At 44.6% G+C, this 26,469-nt stretch overlaps 1 protein-coding gene across 6 annotated transcripts in view; it reads left to right on the forward strand.

The window, feature by feature from the left end:
• CEP112 (centrosomal protein 112) overlaps positions 1-26,469 on the forward strand; it is a 231,435-nt gene that overhangs the window by 200,885 nt on the left and 4,081 nt on the right. For all 6 annotated transcript variants that reach the window (XM_075178038.1, XM_075178043.1, XM_075178040.1 and 3 more), the window contains 2 exons: positions 253-342; positions 24,930-25,031. In XM_075178038.1, the coding sequence (XP_075034139.1) occupies positions 253-342; positions 24,930-25,031 (192 nt within the window). The remainder of the gene's footprint in view (positions 1-252; positions 343-24,929; positions 25,032-26,469) is intronic.

Below are 26,469 nucleotides of genomic sequence, written 5' to 3' on the forward strand. Positions count from 1 at the left end.
GTACTTGCAGAAACTTCTGTTTCGGGGCAATAAATGGAACCAAAAGTACAAGGTGATTTTTATTAGACAGTTTTGCAGAAGACGAAGGGAGGTATGGGATCCAGGCAGCAGCAACTTGAACATTTTTAGTGTATAATACGTATTTTCATGTCCTATCATGTCCTCAAATATGAGATTATATAAACCACAGGTGAAACCAATAACTGGATACTCATTTTGTAACTTGAATATCTATTTACTTCTCTTTTTTAGCTTCTGAAAAACGAAGTAGAAAATTATTGCAATCAGTTGCGTTTGTCGGAGCGTAAACTTCAGGACAAGCAGCTGGAGACGCACAAGCAGGTAACTTCTTCGGCTCCCTTTTGGGGTCATCTCTCAGACTCTGTATTAATATCACAATGAAAGGCTCAGCTTTTAGACATACAATCCTCTAAACCCTTCTACGTTCACTTAATAAAAAGGATTTAAAGTGTCTGCACCCCACAGGCATCTCTATCTGTCCACTGTCCTTGATGTCAGGAAGGTATTTCAGTTATTTGAAGTTAGACGGTGGTGGAACTGTCCGTGGGGACATTCTGGATTTCATGAACTATTAGTGATCATCCTTCTCTGGGTTCAGATTTAGTCAACACAAACATTTCTTAAAGTTACACAGACAAGTACATTTTTCTGGGACAAGCAGAGATGTCACTGAAGTCATCCGACAATAAAACAAGCCGTTGATAAGAGTGACCTCTGGCATACTCCTCTCCAGTGCCAAATAGTCTCTAGACTGAGTGATTGTCACGTGTGGTCCCACAACCGTGAGATAAAGATAGGAGTGAGTAGGGGCTGACATCTTCGCTTATGTTATTTTCCTATTGTCCGTTCACTAGCAGTAATATTTAGGACTTTTCAAAATTGTTAGCAATATGTGGAATTAAGTGACCTTTTAATATACTGTGAAATGTGACAAAAGAGGATACATCTCTTCTTAGGAACCAGTGACAACACCATTATTCAATGCCCAGAGTGTCGGAGATCAAGTAGGACTGAGCATTTAGTTCTACCAGGGGACTAATAATGTGTCCTCTTACTTTCTTCCCGTTCAACAATGAGTTATATAAAATGTATCACAGTGCAGTAGTACATGTTTAGTTAAAGACAAACAGCATTTTAAACTATAAAATTAGTTTTGGGTGGATATAGGTGACCTAAAATAGAATACGATGTTCTACTCAGAGGTACTTGGTGGACTCAGTGTGGCCACCGATGCTTCTAATGGTTCAAGCAGGAGATCCGCCCTCTTGCACCAGAGATTCAATGGGGGACCTACTGGATCCAGTGAGCACCAATGAGTAAACTTTGTATTCTATTTTAAGTCACTTAAACTGCACCCAAGAATAACATTTTAGTTTTGGATTATTAGCCTTTACGGGTTTGTATTGGTCATAATTTATTGTTTTAGATCCCAAAATCCATTATACTCCCTGCACAGCTATGAAAGCTGCCGACCTTTCAATGTTGATTGGAGGTGCGGAATAGTTTCTTTATATTGGGCAGCTTTGTGGACAGATAGACGTGATCGCTGCTGGTCTGCCTCAGTATAGGGTTAATGTGTCACATAATTCCCCCTCATCTCCCTGGGTGAGGCTCTACCACAAACATCTCTCGTTTCTGTTTTACATTTTTACAACATTTGTTTTAAACGAAGGAAGACAGTTGTGTTTTTGTGTCAACAAAAGAGACAAAGGCTGAATGTCATCAAGACGTGGGTGGTACGAGGTTGGCTCCCCCTCCGCCCATCGTCATCCTCCAAGACACATCTTGTAAACTCCGTAAAGTACATTTATGGCAGCATGACATCTAATCTGGGTACCGAAGCAGCCAGATGTGTGATATTAACACCACATGTTTCTCCCACCAAATGTAAGCGGCCCCTGCTGGGTGTCATTGCACTGTGACCACTTTTTAGATTTGAGGCTATGTCATGCTGGGCTCACTGTAGTTGTCCTAGAGATGGCCTTGTTAGAATTTACATTCTTAAGAATTGTGCTATAGAACCAAGGGTCTGGTTTCCAACCCCTAATCCCTATGTGTAATACTTTGCTAGATAAACTCTCTAAGCAAGTGTATCTAACACTTACCATTCCTGTAGCTTCTTTATCTTTGGGGAAGGGATGTGACTGTAGTCTTTAATGTACACCCAGCCCCCAACGGCGTGTATCAAACCCAACGTCATTGGGTTTGAACGGAGTAGCAAGAAAAGCATTTCGTGCTGCTCTTTCTAAAGCCACTGATTTCAGCAAGATTAAAAGCGCACGCACCTCTGAAGAGAGAGAAGCTACTAAGAAGATGAGTGCTAGATATCATCATCATCACCATTTATTTATATAGCGCCACTGATTCCGCAGCGCTGTACAGAGAACTCATTCACATCAGTCCCTGCCCCATTGGAGCTTACAGTCTAAATTCCCTACACACACAGACAGACAGAGGGAGAGAGAGACTAGGGTCAAATTTGATAGCAGCCAAATAACCTACTAAATATGTTTTTGGAGTGTGGGAGGAAACCGGAGTACCCGGAGGAAACCCACGCAAACAAGGGGAGAACATACAAACTCCACACAGATAAGGCCATGGTCGGGAATTGAACTCATGACCCCAGTGCTGTAAGGCAGAAGTGCTAACCACTTAGCCACCATGCTGCCCCAAGATATCCAGATAGCTGGATTTAGCCTTTAAAACCAGTGCTTTTCAAACCTCAGTTCTTCCTCATATGAGTTTCTTTTGTTCCCCAACTGTAACTTTTATACGGTATACTTGAACACACAACAAATTGGCCATTGACAGCAGCCATCAGGCCTGGTTGCCAGCTCTATCCGGTGCGAAAGTGGGAAAAGAGGTTATTCAACAATGAACTTTATTACATTTGAACGCAGGTCTTTCTAGGCTTGTTTAAGAATGATCCTCTCTTAATTTAAGATGATTGAGGTTAATTTGTGGTGAAAGCAGAGGGTGTGGGGAAGAAACTCATAAAATACAATAGGCAGTTTGTACATATATGAAAATAATGGACTGTGCAAAGACACATCTAAAAATAGTAGAAGTAGAATGTGATTGTAGTTTCACTACATCTTTAACTAGTTGTTACATGTGCCACTGGCCTTTTCAGTATTGTTAAAAAAAAATCTCTCAGCCACCCCATATTACAGGGAGTGACATTGTGTAACCACAGCACCCCATATTACAGGGAGTGATATTGTGTAACCACAGCACCCCATATTACAGGCAGAGACATGGTGTAACCACAACACCCCATATTACAGGGAGTGACATGGTGTAACCACAGCACCCCATATTACAGGGAGTGATATTGTGTAACCACAGCACCCCATATTACAGGCAGAGACATGGTGTAACCACAACACCCCATATTACAGGGAGTGACATGGTGTAACCACAGCACCCCATATTACAGGGAGTGATATTGTGTAACCACAGCACCCCATATTACAGGCAGAGACATGGTGTAACCACAACACCCCATATTACAGGGAGTGACATGGTGTAACCACAGCACCCCATATTACAGGGAGTGACATTGTGTAACCACAGCACCCCATATTACAGGGAGTGACATGGTGTAACCACAACACCCTATATTATAGGCAGTGACATTGTGTAACCACAGCACCACATATTACAGGGAGTGACATGGTGTAACCACAGCACCCCATATTACAGGCAGTGATATGGTGTAACCACAGCACCTCCCATATTACAGGGAGTGACATGGTGTAACCGCAGCACCCCATATTACAGGCAGTGATATGGTGTAACCACAGCACCTCCCATATTACAGGGAGTGACATGGTGTAACCACAGCACCCCATATTACAGGGAGTGACATGGTGTAACCACAGCACCCCATATTACAGGGAGTGATATTGTGTAACCACAGCACCCCATATTACAGGCAGAGACATGGTGTAACCACAACACCCCATATTACAGGGTGTGACATGGTGTAACCACAGCACCCCATATTACAGGGTATGACATTGTGTAACCACAGCACCTCCCATATTACAGGGAGTGACATAGTGTAACCACAGCACCCCATATTACAGGCAGAGACATGGTGTAACCACAACACCCCATATTACAGGCAGTGACATGGTGTAACCACAACACCCTATATTATAGACAGTGACATGGTGTAACCACAGCACCCCATATTACAGGGAGTGACATGGTGTAACCACAGCACCCATATTACAGGGAGTGACATTGTGTAACCACAGCACCCCATATTACAGGGAGTGACATTGTGTAACCACAGCACCCCATATTACAGGGAGTGATATTGTGTAACCACAGCACTCCATATTACAGGCAGAGACATGGTGTAACCACAACACCCCATATTACAGGCAGTGACATGGTGTAACCACAACACCCTATATTATAGGCAGTGACATGGTGTAACCACAGCACCCCATATTACAGGGAGTGACATTGTGTAACCACAACACCCTATATTATAGGCAGTGACATTGTGTAACCACAGCACCACATATTACAGGGAGTGACATGGTGTAACCACAGCACCCCATATTACAGGCAGTGATATGGTGTAACCACAGCACCTCCCATATTACAGGCAGTGACATGGTGTAACCACAGCACCCCATATTACAGGGAGTGACATTGTGTAACCACAACACCCCATATTACAGGCAGTGACATGGTGTAACCACAACACCCTATATTACAGGGAGTGACATGGTGTAACCACAGCACCCCATATTACAGGCAGTGATATGGTGTAACCACAGCACCTCCCATATTACAGGGAGTGACATGGTGTAACCACAGCACCTCCCATATTACAGGGAGTGATATGGTGTAACCACAGCACCTCCCATATTACAGGGAGTGACATGGTGTAACCACAGCACCCCATATTACAGGCAGTGATATGGTGTAACCACAGCACCTCCCATATTACAGGGAGTGACATGGTGTAACCACAGCACCCCATATTACAGGCAGTGATATGGTGTAACCACAGCACCTCCCATATTACAGGGAGTGACATGGTGTAACCACAGCACCCCATATTACAGGCAGTGATATGGTGTAACCACAGCACCTCCCATATTACAGGGAGTGACATTGTGTAACCACAGCACCCCATATTACAGGGTATGACATGGTGTAACCACAGCACCTCCCATATTACAGGGAGTGACATGGTGTAACCACAGCACCCCATATTACAGGCAGTGATATGGTGTAACCACAGCACCTCCCATATTACAGGGAGTGACATTGTGTAACCACAGCACCCCATATTACAGGGAGTGACATTGTGTAACCACAACACCCCATATTACAGGCAGTGACATGATGTAACCACAACACCCTATATTATAGGCAGTGACATTGTGTAACCACAGCACCACATGTTACAGGGAGTGACATGATGTAACCACAGCACCCCATATTACAGGCAGTGACATGGTGTAACCAAAACACCCCATATTACAGGCAGTGACATGGTGTAACCACAGCACCCCATATTACAGGCAGAGACATGGTGTAACCACAACACCCCATATTACAGGGAGTGACATTGTGTAACCACAGCACCCCATATTACAGGGAGTGACATTGTGTAACCACAACACCCCATATTACAGGCAGTGACATGGTGTAACCACAGCACCCCATATTACAGGGAGTGACATGGTGTAACCACAGCACCCCATATTACAGGGAGTGACATGGTGTAACCACAGCACCACATATTACAGGGAGTGACATGGTGTAACCACAGCACCCCATATTACAGGCAGTGATATGGTGTAACCACAGCACCTCCCATATTACAGGGAGTGACATGGTGTAACCACAGCACCCCCTCCCCCCCCATATTACAGGGTATGACATTGTGTAACCACAGCACCCCATATTACAGGGTATGACATGGTGTAACCACAGCACCTCCCATATTACAGGGAGTGACATGGTGTAACCACAGCACCCCATATTACAGGCAGTGATATGGTGTAACCACAGCACCTCCCATATTACAGGGAGTGACATTGTGTAACCACAGCACCCCATATTACAGGGAGTGACATTGTGTAACCACAACACCCCATATTACAGGCAGTGACATGATGTAACCACAACACCCTATATTATAGGCAGTGACATTGTGTAACCACAGCACCACATGTTACAGGGAGTGACATGGTGTAACCACAGCACCCCATATTACAGGCAGTGACATGGTGTAACCAAAACACCCCATATTACAGGCAGTGACATGGTGTAACCACAGCACCCCATATTACAGGCAGAGACATGGTGTAACCACAACACCCCATATTACAGGGAGTGACATTGTGTAACCACAGCACCCCATATTACAGGGAGTGACATTGTGTAACCACAACACCCCATATTACAGGCAGTGACATGGTGTAACCACAGCACCCCATATTACAGGGAGTGACATGGTGTAACCACAGCACCCCATATTACAGGGAGTGACATGGTGTAACCACAGCACCCCATATTACAGGGAGTGACATGGTGTAACCACAGCACCCCATATTACAGGCAGTGATATGGTGTAACCACAGCACCTCCCATATTACAGGGAGTGATATGGTGTAACCACAGCACCCCCTCCCCCCCATATTACAGGGTATGACATTGTGTAACCACAGCACCCCATATTACAGGCAGTGACATGGTGTAACCACAGCACCCCATATTACAGGCAGTGACATGGTGTAACCACAGCACCCCATATTACAGGGAGTGACATGGTGTAACCACAGCACCCCATATTACAGGGAGTGACATGGTGTAACCACAGCACCCCATATTACAGGCAGTGATATGGTGTAACCACAGCACCTCCCATATTACAGGGAGTGACATGGTGTAACCACAGCACCCCATATTACAGGGAGTGACATGGTGTAAACACAGCACCCCATATTACAGGCAGTGACATGGTGTAACCACAGCACTCCATATTACAGGCAGTGACATGGTGTAACCACAACACCCTATATTAGAGGCAGTGACATGGTGTAACCACAACACCCCATATTACAGGCAGTGACATTGTGTAACCACAACACCCCATATTACAGGCAGTGACATGGTGTAACCACAACACCCTATATTACAGGCAGTGACATGGTGTAACCACAACACCCCATATTACAGGCAGTGACATGGTGTAACCACAGCACCCCATATTACAGGCAGTGACATTGTGTAACCACAACACCCCATATTAAAGGGAGTGATATTGTGTAACCACAGCACCCCATATTACAGGCAGTGACATGGTGTAACCACAACACCCTATATTACAGGCAGTGACATTGTGTAACCACAGCACCCCATATTACAGGGAGTGACATTGTGTAACCACAACACCCTATATTATAGGCAGTGACATTGTGTAACCACAACACCCTATATTATAGGCAGTGACATGGTGTAACCACAACACCCCATATTACAGGCAGTGACATGGTGTAACCACAGCACCCCATATTACAGGCAGTGACATTGTGTAACCACAACACCCCATATTAAAGGGAGTGATATTGTGTAACCACAGCACCCCATATTACAGGCAGTGACATGGTGTAACCACAGCACCCCATATTACAGGCAGTGACATGGTGTAACCACAACACCCTATATTATAGGCAGTGACATGGTGTAACCACAGCACCCCCTCCCCCCCCATATTACAGGGTATGACATTGTGTAACCACAGCACCCCATATTACAGGGTATGACATGGTGTAACCACAGCACCTCCCATATTACAGGGAGTGACATGGTGTAACCACAGCACCCCATATTACAGGCAGTGATATGGTGTAACCACAGCACCTCCCATATTACAGGGAGTGACATTGTGTAACCACAGCACCCCATATTACAGGGAGTGACATTGTGTAACCACAACACCCCATATTACAGGCAGTGACATGATGTAACCACAACACCCTATATTATAGGCAGTGACATTGTGTAACCACAGCACCACATGTTACAGGGAGTGACATGGTGTAACCACAGCACCCCATATTACAGGCAGTGACATGGTGTAACCAAAACACCCCATATTACAGGCAGTGACATGGTGTAACCACAGCACCCCATATTACAGGCAGAGACATGGTGTAACCACAACACCCCATATTACAGGGAGTGACATTGTGTAACCACAGCACCCCATATTACAGGGAGTGACATTGTGTAACCACAACACCCCATATTACAGGCAGTGACATGGTGTAACCACAGCACCCCATATTACAGGGAGTGACATGGTGTAACCACAGCACCCCATATTACAGGGAGTGACATGGTGTAACCACAGCACCACATATTACAGGGAGTGACATGGTGTAACCACAGCACCCCATATTACAGGCAGTGATATGGTGTAACCACAGCACCTCCCATATTACAGGGAGTGACATGGTGTAACCACAACACCCTATATTAGAGGCAGTGACATGGTGTAACCACAACACCCCATATTACAGGCAGTGACATTGTGTAACCACAACACCCCATATTACAGGCAGTGACATGGTGTAACCACAACACCCTATATTATAGGCAGTGACATGGTGTAACCACAACACCCCATATTACAGGCAGTGACATGGTGTAACCACAGCACCCCATATTACAGGCAGTGACATTGTGTAACCACAACACCCCATATTAAAGGGAGTGATATTGTGTAACCACAGCACCCCATATTACAGGCAGTGACATGGTGTAACCACAGCACCCCATATTACAGGCAGTGACATGGTGTAACCACAACACCCTATATTATAGGCAGTGACATGGTGTAACCACAACACCCCATATTACAGGCAGTGACATTGTGTAACCACAGCACCCCATATTACAGGGAGTGACATTGTGTAACCACAACACCCTATATTATAGGCAGTGACATTGTGTAACCACAACACCCTATATTATAGGCAGTGACATGGTGTAACCACAACACCCCATATTACAGGCAGTGACATGGTGTAACCACAGCACCCCATATTACAGGCAGTGACATTGTGTAACCACAACACCCCATATTAAAGGGAGTGATATTGTGTAACCACAGCACCCCATATTACAGGCAGTGACATGGTGTAACCACAGCACCCCATATTACAGGCAGTGACATGGTGTAACCACAACACCCTATATTATAGGCAGTGACATGGTGTAACCACAACACCCCATATTACAGGCAGTGACATTGTGTAACCACAACACCCCATATTACAGGCAGTGACATGGTGTAACCACAACACCCCATATTATAGGCAGTGACATGGTGTAACCACAACACCCTATATTATAGGCAGTGACATGGTGTAACCACAACACCCCATATTACAGGCAGTGACATTGTGTAACCTCAACACCCCATATTACAGGCAGTGACATTGTGTAACCACAACACCCCATATTACAGGCAGTGACATTGTGTAACCACAACACCCTATATTACAGGCAGTGACATGGTGTAACCACAACACCCTATATTATAGGCAGTGACATGGTGTAACCACAACACCCCATATTAAAGGGAGTGATATTGTGTAACCACAGCACCCCATATTACAGGGAGTGACATGGTGTAACCACAGCACCCCATATTACAGGGACTGACATGGTGTAACCACAGCACCCCCTCCCCCCCCCCCATATTACAGGGTGTGACATGGTGTAACCACAGCACCCCATATTACAGGCAGTGATATGGTGTAACCACAGCACCTCCCATATTACAGGGAGTGACATAGTGTAACCACAGCACCCCATATTACAGGCAGAGACATGGTGTAACCACAACACCCCATATTACAGGCAGTGACATGGTGTAACCACAACACCCTATATTATAGACAGTGACATGGTGTAACCACAGCACCCCATATTACAGGGAGTGACATGGTGTAACCACAGCACCCATATTACAGGGAGTGACATTGTGTAACCACAGCACCCCATATTACAGGGAGTGACATTGTGTAACCACAGCACCCCATATTACAGGGAGTGATATTGTGTAACCACAGCACTCCATATTACAGGCAGAGACATGGTGTAACCACAACACCCCATATTACAGGCAGTGACATGGTGTAACCACAACACCCTATATTATAGGCAGTGACATGGTGTAACCACAGCACCCCATATTACAGGGAGTGACATTGTGTAACCACAACACCCTATATTATAGGCAGTGACATTGTGTAACCACAGCACCACATATTACAGGGAGTGACATGGTGTAACCACAGCACCCCATATTACAGGCAGTGATATGGTGTAACCACAGCACCTCCCATATTACAGGCAGTGACATGGTGTAACCACAGCACCCCATATTACAGGGAGTGACATTGTGTAACCACAACACCCCATATTACAGGCAGTGACATGGTGTAACCACAACACCCTATATTACAGGGAGTGACATGGTGTAACCACAGCACCCCATATTACAGGCAGTGATATGGTGTAACCACAGCACCTCCCATATTACAGGGAGTGACATGGTGTAACCACAGCACCTCCCATATTACAGGGAGTGATATGGTGTAACCACAGCACCTCCCATATTACAGGGAGTGACATGGTGTAACCACAGCACCCCATATTACAGGCAGTGATATGGTGTAACCACAGCACCTCCCATATTACAGGGAGTGACATGGTGTAACCACAGCACCCCATATTACAGGCAGTGATATGGTGTAACCACAGCACCTCCCATATTACAGGGAGTGACATGGTGTAACCACAGCACCCCATATTACAGGCAGTGATATGGTGTAACCACAGCACCTCCCATATTACAGGGAGTGACATTGTGTAACCACAGCACCCCATATTACAGGGTATGACATGGTGTAACCACAGCACCTCCCATATTACAGGGAGTGACATGGTGTAACCACAGCACCCCATATTACAGGCAGTGATATGGTGTAACCACAGCACCTCCCATATTACAGGGAGTGACATTGTGTAACCACAGCACCCCATATTACAGGGAGTGACATTGTGTAACCACAACACCCCATATTACAGGCAGTGACATGATGTAACCACAACACCCTATATTATAGGCAGTGACATTGTGTAACCACAGCACCACATGTTACAGGGAGTGACATGATGTAACCACAGCACCCCATATTACAGGCAGTGACATGGTGTAACCAAAACACCCCATATTACAGGCAGTGACATGGTGTAACCACAGCACCCCATATTACAGGCAGAGACATGGTGTAACCACAACACCCCATATTACAGGGAGTGACATTGTGTAACCACAGCACCCCATATTACAGGGAGTGACATTGTGTAACCACAACACCCCATATTACAGGCAGTGACATGGTGTAACCACAGCACCCCATATTACAGGGAGTGACATGGTGTAACCACAGCACCCCATATTACAGGGAGTGACATGGTGTAACCACAGCACCACATATTACAGGGAGTGACATGGTGTAACCACAGCACCCCATATTACAGGCAGTGATATGGTGTAACCACAGCACCTCCCATATTACAGGGAGTGACATGGTGTAACCACAGCACCCCCTCCCCCCCCATATTACAGGGTATGACATTGTGTAACCACAGCACCCCATATTACAGGGTATGACATGGTGTAACCACAGCACCTCCCATATTACAGGGAGTGACATGGTGTAACCACAGCACCCCATATTACAGGCAGTGATATGGTGTAACCACAGCACCTCCCATATTACAGGGAGTGACATTGTGTAACCACAGCACCCCATATTACAGGGAGTGACATTGTGTAACCACAACACCCCATATTACAGGCAGTGACATGATGTAACCACAACACCCTATATTATAGGCAGTGACATTGTGTAACCACAGCACCACATGTTACAGGGAGTGACATGGTGTAACCACAGCACCCCATATTACAGGCAGTGACATGGTGTAACCAAAACACCCCATATTACAGGCAGTGACATGGTGTAACCACAGCACCCCATATTACAGGCAGAGACATGGTGTAACCACAACACCCCATATTACAGGGAGTGACATTGTGTAACCACAGCACCCCATATTACAGGGAGTGACATTGTGTAACCACAACACCCCATATTACAGGCAGTGACATGGTGTAACCACAGCACCCCATATTACAGGGAGTGACATGGTGTAACCACAGCACCCCATATTACAGGGAGTGACATGGTGTAACCACAGCACCCCATATTACAGGGAGTGACATGGTGTAACCACAGCACCCCATATTACAGGCAGTGATATGGTGTAACCACAGCACCTCCCATATTACAGGGAGTGACATGGTGTAACCACAGCACCCCCTCCCCCCCATATTACAGGGTATGACATTGTGTAACCACAGCACCCCATATTACAGGCAGTGACATGGTGTAACCACAGCACCCCATATTACAGGCAGTGACATGGTGTAACCACAGCACCCCATATTACAGGGAGTGACATGGTGTAACCACAGCACCCCATATTACAGGGAGTGACATGGTGTAACCACAGCACCCCATATTACAGGCAGTGATATGGTGTAACCACAGCACCTCCCATATTACAGGGAGTGACATGGTGTAACCACAGCACCCCATATTACAGGGAGTGACATGGTGTAAACACAGCACCCCATATTACAGGCAGTGACATGGTGTAACCACAGCACTCCATATTACAGGCAGTGACATGGTGTAACCACAACACCCTATATTAGAGGCAGTGACATGGTGTAACCACAACACCCCATATTACAGGCAGTGACATTGTGTAACCACAACACCCCATATTACAGGCAGTGACATGGTGTAACCACAACACCCTATATTATAGGCAGTGACATGGTGTAACCACAACACCCCATATTACAGGCAGTGACATGGTGTAACCACAGCACCCCATATTACAGGCAGTGACATTGTGTAACCACAACACCCCATATTAAAGGGAGTGATATTGTGTAACCACAGCACCCCATATTACAGGCAGTGACATGGTGTAACCACAACACCCTATATTACAGGCAGTGACATTGTGTAACCACAGCACCCCATATTACAGGGAGTGACATTGTGTAACCACAACACCCTATATTATAGGCAGTGACATTGTGTAACCACAACACCCTATATTATAGGCAGTGACATGGTGTAACCACAACACCCCATATTACAGGCAGTGACATGGTGTAACCACAGCACCCCATATTACAGGCAGTGACATTGTGTAACCACAACACCCCATATTAAAGGGAGTGATATTGTGTAACCACAGCACCCCATATTACAGGCAGTGACATGGTGTAACCACAGCACCCCATATTACAGGCAGTGACATGGTGTAACCACAACACCCTATATTATAGGCAGTGACATGGTGTAACCACAGCACCCCCTCCCCCCCCATATTACAGGGTATGACATTGTGTAACCACAGCACCCCATATTACAGGGTATGACATGGTGTAACCACAGCACCTCCCATATTACAGGGAGTGACATGGTGTAACCACAGCACCCCATATTACAGGCAGTGATATGGTGTAACCACAGCACCTCCCATATTACAGGGAGTGACATTGTGTAACCACAGCACCCCATATTACAGGGAGTGACATTGTGTAACCACAACACCCCATATTACAGGCAGTGACATGATGTAACCACAACACCCTATATTATAGGCAGTGACATTGTGTAACCACAGCACCACATGTTACAGGGAGTGACATGGTGTAACCACAGCACCCCATATTACAGGCAGTGACATGGTGTAACCAAAACACCCCATATTACAGGCAGTGACATGGTGTAACCACAGCACCCCATATTACAGGCAGAGACATGGTGTAACCACAACACCCCATATTACAGGGAGTGACATTGTGTAACCACAGCACCCCATATTACAGGGAGTGACATTGTGTAACCACAACACCCCATATTACAGGCAGTGACATGGTGTAACCACAGCACCCCATATTACAGGGAGTGACATGGTGTAACCACAGCACCCCATATTACAGGGAGTGACATGGTGTAACCACAGCACCACATATTACAGGGAGTGACATGGTGTAACCACAGCACCCCATATTACAGGCAGTGATATGGTGTAACCACAGCACCTCCCATATTACAGGGAGTGACATGGTGTAACCACAACACCCTATATTAGAGGCAGTGACATGGTGTAACCACAACACCCCATATTACAGGCAGTGACATTGTGTAACCACAACACCCCATATTACAGGCAGTGACATGGTGTAACCACAACACCCTATATTATAGGCAGTGACATGGTGTAACCACAACACCCCATATTACAGGCAGTGACATGGTGTAACCACAGCACCCCATATTACAGGCAGTGACATTGTGTAACCACAACACCCCATATTAAAGGGAGTGATATTGTGTAACCACAGCACCCCATATTACAGGCAGTGACATGGTGTAACCACAGCACCCCATATTACAGGCAGTGACATGGTGTAACCACAACACCCTATATTATAGGCAGTGACATGGTGTAACCACAACACCCCATATTACAGGCAGTGACATTGTGTAACCACAGCACCCCATATTACAGGGAGTGACATTGTGTAACCACAACACCCTATATTATAGGCAGTGACATTGTGTAACCACAACACCCTATATTATAGGCAGTGACATGGTGTAACCACAACACCCCATATTACAGGCAGTGACATGGTGTAACCACAGCACCCCATATTACAGGCAGTGACATTGTGTAACCACAACACCCCATATTAAAGGGAGTGATATTGTGTAACCACAGCACCCCATATTACAGGCAGTGACATGGTGTAACCACAGCACCCCATATTACAGGCAGTGACATGGTGTAACCACAACACCCTATATTATAGGCAGTGACATGGTGTAACCACAACACCCCATATTACAGGCAGTGACATTGTGTAACCACAACACCCCATATTACAGGCAGTGACATGGTGTAACCACAACACCCCATATTATAGGCAGTGACATGGTGTAACCACAACACCCTATATTATAGGCAGTGACATGGTGTAACCACAACACCCCATATTACAGGCAGTGACATTGTGTAACCTCAACACCCCATATTACAGGCAGTGACATTGTGTAACCACAACACCCCATATTACAGGCAGTGACATTGTGTAACCACAACACCCTATATTACAGGCAGTGACATGGTGTAACCACAACACCCTATATTATAGGCAGTGACATGGTGTAACCACAACACCCCATATTAAAGGGAGTGATATTGTGTAACCACAGCACCCCATATTACAGGGAGTGACATGGTGTAACCACAGCACCCCATATTACAGGGACTGACATGGTGTAACCACAGCACCCCCTCCCCCCCCCCATATTACAGGGTGTGACATGGTGTAACCACAGCACCCCATATTACAGGCAGTGATATGGTGTAACCACAGCACCTCCCATATTACAGGGAGTGACATGGTGTAACCACAGCACCTCCCATATTACAGGGAGTGACATGGTGTAACCACAGCACCCCATATTACAGGGAGTGACATGGTGTAACCACAGCACCCCATATTACAGGGAGTGACATGGTGTAACCACAGCACCCCATATTACAGGGTGTGACATGGTGTAACCACAGCACCCCATATTACAGGCAGTGATATGGTGTAACCACAGCACCTCCCATATTACAGGGAGTGACATGGTGTAACCACAGCACCTCCCATATTACAGGGAGTGACATGGTGTAACCACAGCACCCCATATTACAGGCAGTGACATGGTGTAACCACAACACCCTATATTATAGGCAGTGACATGGTGTAACCACAGCACCCCATATTACAGGGAGTGACATTGTGTAACCACAACACCCTATATTATAGGCAGTGACATTGTGTAACCACAGCACCACATATTACAGGGAGTGACATGGTGTAACCACAGCACCCCATATTACAGGCAGTGATATGGTGTAACCACAGCACCTCCCATATTACAGGCAGTGACATGGTGTAACCACAGCACCCCATATTACAGGGAGTGACATTGTGTAACCACAACACCCCATATTACAGGCAGTGACATGGTGTAACCACAACACCCTATATTACAGGGAGTGACATGGTGTAACCACAGCACCCCATATTACAGGCAGTGATATGGTGTAACCACAGCACCTCCCATATTACAGGGAGTGACATGGTGTAACCACAGCACCTCCCATATTACAGGGAGTGACATGGTGTAACCACAGCACCCCATATTACAGGCAGTGATATGGTGTAACCACAGCACCTCCCATATTACAGGGAGTGACATGGTGTAACCACAGCACCCCATATTACAGGCAGTGATATGGTGTAACCACAGCACCTCCCATATTACAGGGAGTGACATGGTGTAACCACAGCACCCCATATTACAGGCAGTGATATGGTGTAACCACAGCACCTCCCATATTACAGGGAGTGACATTGTGTAACCACAGCACCCCATATTACAGGGTATGACATGGTGTAACCACAGCACCTCCCATAATGCAGGGAGTGACATGGTGTAACCACAGCACCCCATATTACAGGCAGTGATATGGTGTAACCACAGCACCTCCCATATTACAGGGAGTGACATTGTGTAACCACAGCACCCCATATTACAGGGAGTGACATTGTGTAACCACAACACCCCATATTACAGGCAGTGACATGGTGTAACCACAACACCCTATATTATAGGCAGTGACATTGTGTAACCACAGCACCACATATTACAGGGAGTGACATGGTGTAACCACAGCACCCCATATTACAGGCAGTGACATGGTGTAACCAAAACACCCCATATTACAGGCAGTGACATGGTGTAACCACAGCACCCCATATTACAGGCAGAGACATGGTGTAACCACAACACCCCATATTACAGGGAGTGACATTGTGTAACCACAGCACCCCATATTACAGGGAGTGACATTGTGTAACCACAACACCCCATATTACAGGCAGTGACATGGTGTAACCACAGCACCCCATATTACAGGGAGTAACATGGTGTAACCACAGCACCCCATATTACAGGGAGTGACATGGTGTAACCACAGCACCACATATTACAGGGAGTGACATGGTGTAACCACAGCACCCCATATTACAGGCAGTGATATGGTGTAACCACAGCACCTCCCATATTACAGGGAGTGACATGGTGTAACCACAGCACCCCCTCCCCCCCATATTACAGGGTATGACATTGTGTAACCACAGCACCCCATATTACAGGCAGTGACATGGTGTAACCACAGCACCCCATATTACAGGCAGTGACATGGTGTAACCACAGCACCCCATATTACAGGGAGTGACATGGTGTAACCACAGCACCCCATATTACAGGGAGTGACATGGTGTAACCACAGCACCCCATATTACAGGCAGTGATATGGTGTAACCACAGCACCTCCCATATTACAGGGAGTGACATGGTGTAACCACAGCACCCCATATTACAGGGAGTGACATGGTGTAACCACAGCACCCCATATTACAGGCAGTGACATGGTGTAACCACAGCACTCCATATTACAGGCAGTGACATGGTGTAACCACAACACCCTATATTAGAGGCAGTGACATGGTGTAACCACAACACCCCATATTACAGGCAGTGACATTGTGTAACCACAACACCCCATATTACAGGCAGTGACATGGTGTAACCACAACACCCTATATTATAGGCAGTGACATGGTGTAACCACAACACCCCATATTACAGGCAGTGACATGGTGTAACCACAGCACCCCATATTACAGGCAGTGACATTGTGTAACCACAACACCCCATATTAAAGGGAGTGATATTGTGTAACCACAGCACCCCATATTACAGGCAGTGACATGGTGTAACCACAGCACCCCATATTACAGGCAGTGACATGGTGTAACCACAACACCCTATATTATAGGCAGTGACATGGTGTAACCACAACACCCCATATTACAGGCAGTGACATTGTGTAACCACAACACCCCATATTACAGGCAGTGACATGGTGTAACCACAACACCCTATATTATAGGCAGTGACATGGTGTAACCACAACACCCTATATTATAGGCAGTGACATGGTGTAACCACAACACCCCATATTACAGGCAGTGACATTGTGTAACCACAACACCCTATATTACAGGCAGTGACATTGTGTAACCACAACACCCTATATTACAGGCAGTGACATGGTGTAACCACAACACCCTATATTATAGGCAGTGACATGGTGTAACCACAACACCCCATATTAAAGGGAGTGATATTGTGTAACCACAGCACCCCATATTACAGGGAGTGACATGGTGTAACCACAGCACCCCATATTACAGGGTCTGACATGGTGTAACCACAGCACCCCCTCCCCCCCCATATTACAGGGTGTGACATGGTGTAACCACAGCACCCCATATTACAGGCAGTGATATGGTGTAACCACAGCACCTCCCATATTACAGGGAGTGACATGGTGTAACCACAGCACCTCCCACATTACAGGGAGTGACATGGTGTAACCACAGCACCCCATATTACAGGGTATGACATTGTGTAACCACAGCACCCCATATTACAGGGTATGACATTGTGTAACCACAGCACCCCATATTACAGGAAGTGACATGGTGTAACCACAACACCCCATATTACAGGGAGTGACATTGTGTAACCGCAACACCCCATATTACAGGGAGTGACATCATATGCTTCTACATTTAACAAATATTTTGCACTAAGGAACATGAATCAGTAAATGCACATATGTAGTATAATAGAGTAAACATTTCACGTAAAACACGTCCTGGTTTCCCCTTCAAAGCCTCCGCTGCCCCCGTCTCATCTAACTGCTGGGACATAAATATGACATAAATACGTCATTTTATAAGGGCAGCTATTGACATATCAGTGCCATAAATGAGCTGTTTCCTCTATCTGGCTTCATGTTTTTTAACCACAACTGTAATTTGCTGCGCCAGATAAGGCAGTAGACAAAGGTCATGTTTTTAGAGACAGTCTGTCTGAGTCTTATTCCTGTATATTATCCCCAAACTACCGCTTATCAGCGCAGGTCGTCCACGTGAGACTTGTTACCAGGTGGCCATTTTCTGCAAGTCATATCTTAGAAAATAATTGGAGATTGGATCAATAATATATCTAGAGGCAATGATTCCTATGTACTTTCTATTTCAGGGATTTTACTTACATAAAGCAGAAATCACCCATTTAAAGGGGAACCCACTCTGCTAATCAAGTGAGCTATTAACACTTTATTTGTTTTAGAAGTGCCCAGTAATGCATGGAAATAAGTTGTTTTGTAGTTAAAATAAAACCTGTATTTATCTAACATATTTCATGACATTAGTGAGAGCGGCCCAGGTCATATCGCTTCCTTTACAGCGGTTCACTGAAATATCAGCCATCGCCATATGGTTCCTTTGGAACAGCGCCCCTAGTGGCCATATCCAAGTAAATGGCCCAATATTTGCCAGACAGTAACTTTTGAACAAAGTGCTTGTCAGACACTGGAGTAGTCTTGTATAATTCATAAAGAAGAGGTGTGTAAAGCAGATACGGCGATACGTAACACTTTTCACCGTCTTTACAATGAGGCGGTGTCACTCTCCCACCTCGGAGACCTGATGACATACGTGTGTCCAAGCTCTCCCCCTTTGATCGGACACATTTGTCAGTCTTGTGGCTCCGCAGATTATGTGTCATCAGCACTTTTAACTGCTTTGAAATTATATCCTCTTTAAGGTCGTCTGTGTTTAAAGGAAACAAAACTTGACCTGGGTTTGACCCTGCAAGCCTAACTGGAGGCAGCCTTCCCCTTCTTTCTGAAAATGCAGATTTAATGCCCGTCCTACTATAGATAGACTGTAGTTTTTTATTTTATTTTTTTACAATGATAAAAAAAAATTAAAAAAATGCGTGGGGAGCTGTGGTCACATGTGTCAATTATATGGTTCTGTAAGATACAATAAATCCGTATTATAATAAGTGCACCCGTCACCTACAGGTAGGATGAAATCACTCTTCTTGAGACTGCAGATTATCATGTCACTAAAGTACCAATGACATCACAAGGAATGCCGTCTGTGCAGTCAGTTGGAAGTAGTGACATCACTGGTTCAATACACATTTCTTTTTATAAACCTATTGCAAAATTGTTTTGTTATTATTTATTGGAAGACATTGCGGGAAGGGCGCAGCAGGAGAAACCTATGTCTGAGCTTACTATACACTTTTATGCAACCACTCATAGGCTGTTTTCCAGTAAAATATTTACACAGCCCGCTATACAATAAATAGCTAATAGTGACACTCTGTTTGCCTCTTTATCATTCTTCCTGAAAGCAACAGAACTTGTTGTTCGTTTTATTTTCTCTGTATTGGTAATTATTTTCCCTGTGACTGCCCGGAGGCAGCTGACACATAACCGTTCTAGCAGAAAAGCAATTTAACAAAGTTCTGAGTTTCCTCTAACGATTTAATTCTGGGTTCCAGAGATAAGCTGGTACAATAACACACCTGTCATTAGACATCTAAAAATCTTGTTTCCAGGGACACTTTTTCAGTGTATGGTACCTGTAATTACAGGAGGGTGAAGGAGGAGGATTCTGTACCCCTCGGTAAATTGAGAGAGATCCCCAGCCTACAGTGGTCAGATACTCTGTGACTAGTATCATTGTGTGTCAGACATATACCATAACACTGTATTATTCCAGTCCATCGTTTCAATGGAAAGGACAGCTTCTTTGTTTTCAATGTTCACTGGCTGTGCAAGACTATTGGAGAAACATGGGCCACTGTGCACACAGTATTGATCTAGACAATATATTTGTTCTTCCTTCACGGTGAATTGTATAGGTCCCCATTATCAGCACCCGCTGTAAGATACCTCGGCCAGAACAATTCCCTGTCCATCTTTACTAATAATTACCTGTTAAGTTCCCTCAATATTGAGGGCACACATGTTTGTTTTTTTAAATGATCTTTAAAAAAAGAGGTATTCACATTAATAGTAAATATCTCTCTCTGAATTATCACTGTTTTTGGGAGCAGAGAGCAGGGTTGTCATCTTCTCCCTTTAATTACTGATCAATGTACATTACACAGGTTCTGCGACTGATTGGATTTAGTCTGTATCTTACCTGAATTAATAATTAGAGGTATGAGTTGGTGACACCTAGAGGGGAGGGTTGTAGTAGCTTTTAGATCTTCCTGTACTCCTGATTTTCAGTAACACCCCCATGCCTGAAACACCCCATTACAAGCCCGTTATCTCTGGGCTATTCTTGATTCCCATTCACTCCTCTCATCAGGGGCTAGATTTACTAAACTGCGGGTTTGGAAAAGTGGAGATGTTGTCTATAGAAACCAATCAGATTCTAGCTGTCATTTATTTAGTGCATTCCACAACATGACAGCTAGATTCTGGTTGCTATAGGCAACATCTCCACTTTTTCAAACCCGCAGCTTAGTAAATATACCCCTAGGACTCTTGTAAAGTTATTAAACACCGTAAAAGGTATATACAGACAGCGCTACCCACACATATAAGTAGTCCTGTATAGATTATTTATTAAGTTATTTATATAGTGCCTACAAATTACACTGTTTTAATTGGTCAAAGCAAAGACGTATAGATATAACATATAATAGATATATTTAGAGACAGATAATGACCCTTGTGGGACATCTGTAAATCATATTACCTGGAGCATAACAAACATCACTACCCTGTAGTGGAACATAGTAGAAAGTTTTCCACCTCAGCTGAAGCTGTTTCTGCATGAGAATTAGTCTTAGTTTGTTCTGGATTAAAAGGTTAAGTTAATTTCCAAACACACGGCCAGGTTCATATAGACATCAATGAAAAGTGAGCACATAAATAGCGGCTGTATAGATTACCTTGCAGGCAGCCAATACTTCTCAGCGGGGAATCTTATCTGGCCTCCATACAAAAGCATCATTTGCCGAGCTGCCTGCCAATGTACCTTTGCGGTATCCCAAAGACCTCTCAGGTTTGTATTTCCAGACCCCTGCATGCTATTTTGGGATGCCATTATCCCAGCGATGCAGAATTTCCCTTCTGCCAGAGTCCTGGCTCCCCTCCCAGCTTGCAGCCCTGTGCCCCAGCGGTATGTTTACAAGTATATAGGCAATTCATTTTCCGCAGACATTCAATCCTCAGCTACTTGAAAGGGTGCGCTCCCATCCTCCTGCCCGGTCTTATTTTAGGAACAGTCCCACCATGAGAGAACGCTCACCTTTCCACCAATGTCAATAAAAGTAACTTCCACCACAGACCTAAACATAATGATTTTTTTTTTTAATCTGTTTTATTAAGCATAAAATATTCAAAACAACAGTATGTTTGCTGGATTCATAACATAAGAAGACATTGTGGTTACAACATGGAAGTAATCATGGTTACAGAGAAAGCCGTTGCTTTGATCCAAGGTTGGGTATACACTACAGAAAATTTCTCCCGGTGCGATTTTGTTAACAATTTTACCATCATCATCATCATTTATTTATATAGCGCCATCAATAGCGCCATTCCGCAGCGCTGTACAGAGAACTCACTCACATCAGTCCCTGCCCCATTGGAGCTTACAGTCTAAATTCCCTAACACACACACACAGACTAGGGTCAATTTTGTTAGCAGTCAATTAACCTACTAGTATGTTTTTGGCGTGTGGGAGGAAACCGGAGCACCCAGAGGAAACCCACGCAAACATACAAACTCCACACAGATAACGCCATGGCCGGGAATTGAACTCATGACCCCAGTGCTGTGAGGCAGAAGTGCTAACCACTTAGCCACTGTGCCCACAATGTACCAATGACTGAAAGTCCCGATCAGCATACTGATTCCTGTGTACACACTGTGCAAGGTTTACACGATTTACCTTCAGATCTGCGCTCTTCATCTGTCATAACCATCTGCTGATAAGATTGTGACTCTGTTCACTCTGTGGAGATCTGCCTACACTGCAGGACGTGAGTGCGTACACACTGCGGAATTTGCCCGACATCGTTCCATCGATTATAGTTATTTTTAGTCCGTTTATAAAATCAAATCAAATGATACTATGAGCTTTTGTGCGATAAAACATGATCATGGGAGCGTGCACACTAATGCAATATCGGACCTAACGGTCGTTTATCGTGTGATTGGCCCGATAATCGGGTGAAAAACATGTGGTGTGTACCCAGCCTTAGTATTGACCTTTTTATATCATTGAGTACTCAAATATTCAAACCAACAAAAATAAACCTACAATTTAAGAAATCAAAAACAGTTGATTTTGCACAAGCCATAGAAGGTTCTGTGTTGTCTCAGCAGGCACTGTAGTGATACATTAGGGAGAGACGGAGGTCAAGGATGTCTGATAATGTGAGTCAAGGTCTTTTATAGTTCTAGAACTCTGCCCACAGCAAACGTATCAATCCTCTTAAGATTCTTTACTCTTCTCTAGTTTTCTTCCCCCAGGAAGCATCCCCAATCTGTTTATAATGAAACCAATCCAGATTCAAACAATTTCATGTATTTATCTTGTACATCTCGTTCTACAGCCTCATTTGGCATAAAATGTAGCCCCTTTTTGGATATGTGGGAGGATTTCCTTCTGTCGAATAGAGGATATCTAAAAGCATCAAGTTTTACTTAGTTCAGGAATGTGGGGGTGGAAAAGGTCCATTTTCAAATCACTGCTATTTGGCCCACCAAAAAGTGTGTATTGTCTTTAATGTTTTTGGCTGGGAGGCACAAGCTCCAATTCTCAAAATAGCAGCAAAGAATAGGAGCAAGGGCTTTATTTAACCCAAACCCTGGGGTTATGTTATAAAAATAAATACATCTATAAATAAATAAATCATCTATATAAATAAATAAATAAATGATGATGTCCAAGCGCAAATTACACTTACGACTTGAAGGGCGGAATGGGAGTGGAAAGGGGCGGACGCACACACAGGTAACGTACAGTAAGTAAGGGCAGAATGGGAGTGGAAAGGGGCGGACGCACACACCGGTAATGTACAGTAAGTAAGGGCAGAATGGGAGTGGAAAGGGGCGGACGCACACACAGGTAATGTACAGTAAGTAAGGGCAGAATGGGAGTGGAAAGGGGCGGACGCACACATAGGTAACGTACAGTAAGTAAGGCGGTGCCAACGCAGTTGCAGCTGATTCAAGTCCAGGGTTTCTCGTAAGTCCGCTTGACTTCAACCGTATCATTTGCACCAACTACACGGCAGGTGTGTGCGGACTAATAGTGATAACTGACATGGCATAGTCTTTGTTTGGAAAAGTACACGTATGTGTGCCAGTAGCTAGCACAGAAATGTGTATGTAAGGAAGAGAGACCATGAAAATGCATTTTTGTTTGTATAGTACACATTAAGAACATCTTGATTTATGTAATCAATGTAAAAAAATATATATAAAAATATTTCTTTCAAACAACCATATTTTTATTAAAGATTAGTGGTTTTTCATTTATTTTATAATATACAAGCAAGGGTGGCATTATAAAGGGGCAGTTATAACGAGGAAGCCCTCTTTTATTTCTCAGAAATAAACTGAACTCGTAATATATACGCTATCTATTACGTCTACGAGGGTAGACTTGGTTGGTATATGTATTTGATATTGTCGTGTAGCGTTGACATTATCACTTATTCGCTCTCTTGCTTCCCAGATCACGCACATCCGTCAGGAATACGAACTGAAGATCAAAGGACTGATGCCGGCCACCATGAGACATGAACTTGAAGACACAATAACATCGCTAAAATCCCAGGTAATTGTAGTTGTGACAAACACAATATAATGTCATCCTAATGAAAATCTACCAACATTTTACAGTCACAGTAGTAAAACTAGTCTTAAAAATGGGAGTAACCATGTCACCTCAAATGTAATTATATATTTTGGGCAGCCCAGTGGCTTAGTGGTTAGCACTTCTGCCTCACAGCACTGGGGTCATGAGTTTGATTCCTGACCATGACCGTGCTCCGGTTTCCTCCCACACTCCAAAAACATATTAGTAGGTTAATTGGCTGCTATCAAATTGGTGTGTGTGTGTGTGTGTGTGTGTGTGTGTGTGTGTTATGGAATTTAGACTGTAAGCTTCAATGAGGCAGGGACTGATGTGAATGAGTTCTCTGTACAGCGCTGTGGAATTAGTAGCGCTATATAAAGAGCTGATGATGATATACAATTATATATATATATTTGCTTTTGAAATGTCACATCTGTACATTGCACCCTATTGAGGACATTTCTAAAGTTAACTGCAAAAAATAGACTCTCATTTGTGTATGTTTTCCTGCCTCTGCGTCTCATTCACTAATACATAGACCAGGCCTGGCCAACCTGTGGCTCTCCAGGTGTTGTGAAACTACAAGCCCCAGCATGCTTTACCAGTAAATAGCCAGCTGAGAGCTGGCAGGGCATGCTGGGAATTGTAGTTTCACAACATCTAGAGAGCCACAGGTTAGCCAAGCCTGACATAGACTATATCACCAGGTCATGCCCACTTTGCCTTTATTCCTGATGGCAAGGGGTGCACTGTTCTAAATGCCAACTTTGGCATCTTTGGCTTGATTTTCCAGGCTTTCAGTGTGTTTCTAGAAGACATCAGTGACTAAGTTGCATATTCCTATCACTCTAGATCAGCTCAATCTTTTTATTTTAAGCTGGAGTCCCGGTATATCATTGTTCAACAACCCCAAAGAGATGACCCCAAAATTAGATTCTGTCATCACCACTATTTATATAGCGCTACTAATTCCGCAGCGCTGTACAGAGAACTCATTCACATACAGACAGAGAGACAGACTAGGGTCAATTTGATAGCAGCCAATTAACCTACCAGCATGTTCTTGGAGTGTGGGAGGAAACCGGAGCACCCGGAGGAAAGCCACGCAAATATGTGGAGAACATACAAACTCCATACAGATAAGGCCATGGTCGGGAATTGAACTCATGACCCCAGCGCTGTAAGGCAGAAGTGCTAACCACTGAGCCACCGTGCTGCCCCGTGAGTCCTGACCCACAGGTTGCTCGCCCCTGTTGTAGATCTCGGTGGTCTGCAGTATAATGAACGTTAAGACCCTCAGCAATATATGACTTCACAATTGTAAGACATCACCTGAATGGTGCTGGATGAGTTACTGACACCTAAGAAATGTATTTCCATAGTGCAAAGGCAAATCATATAAATCCTCCCAATAACT

The sequence above is a fragment of the Mixophyes fleayi genome, chromosome 6 (assembly GCF_038048845.1).
Source record: "Mixophyes fleayi isolate aMixFle1 chromosome 6, aMixFle1.hap1, whole genome shotgun sequence".
Lineage (NCBI taxonomy): Eukaryota > Metazoa > Chordata > Amphibia > Anura > Limnodynastidae > Mixophyes > Mixophyes fleayi.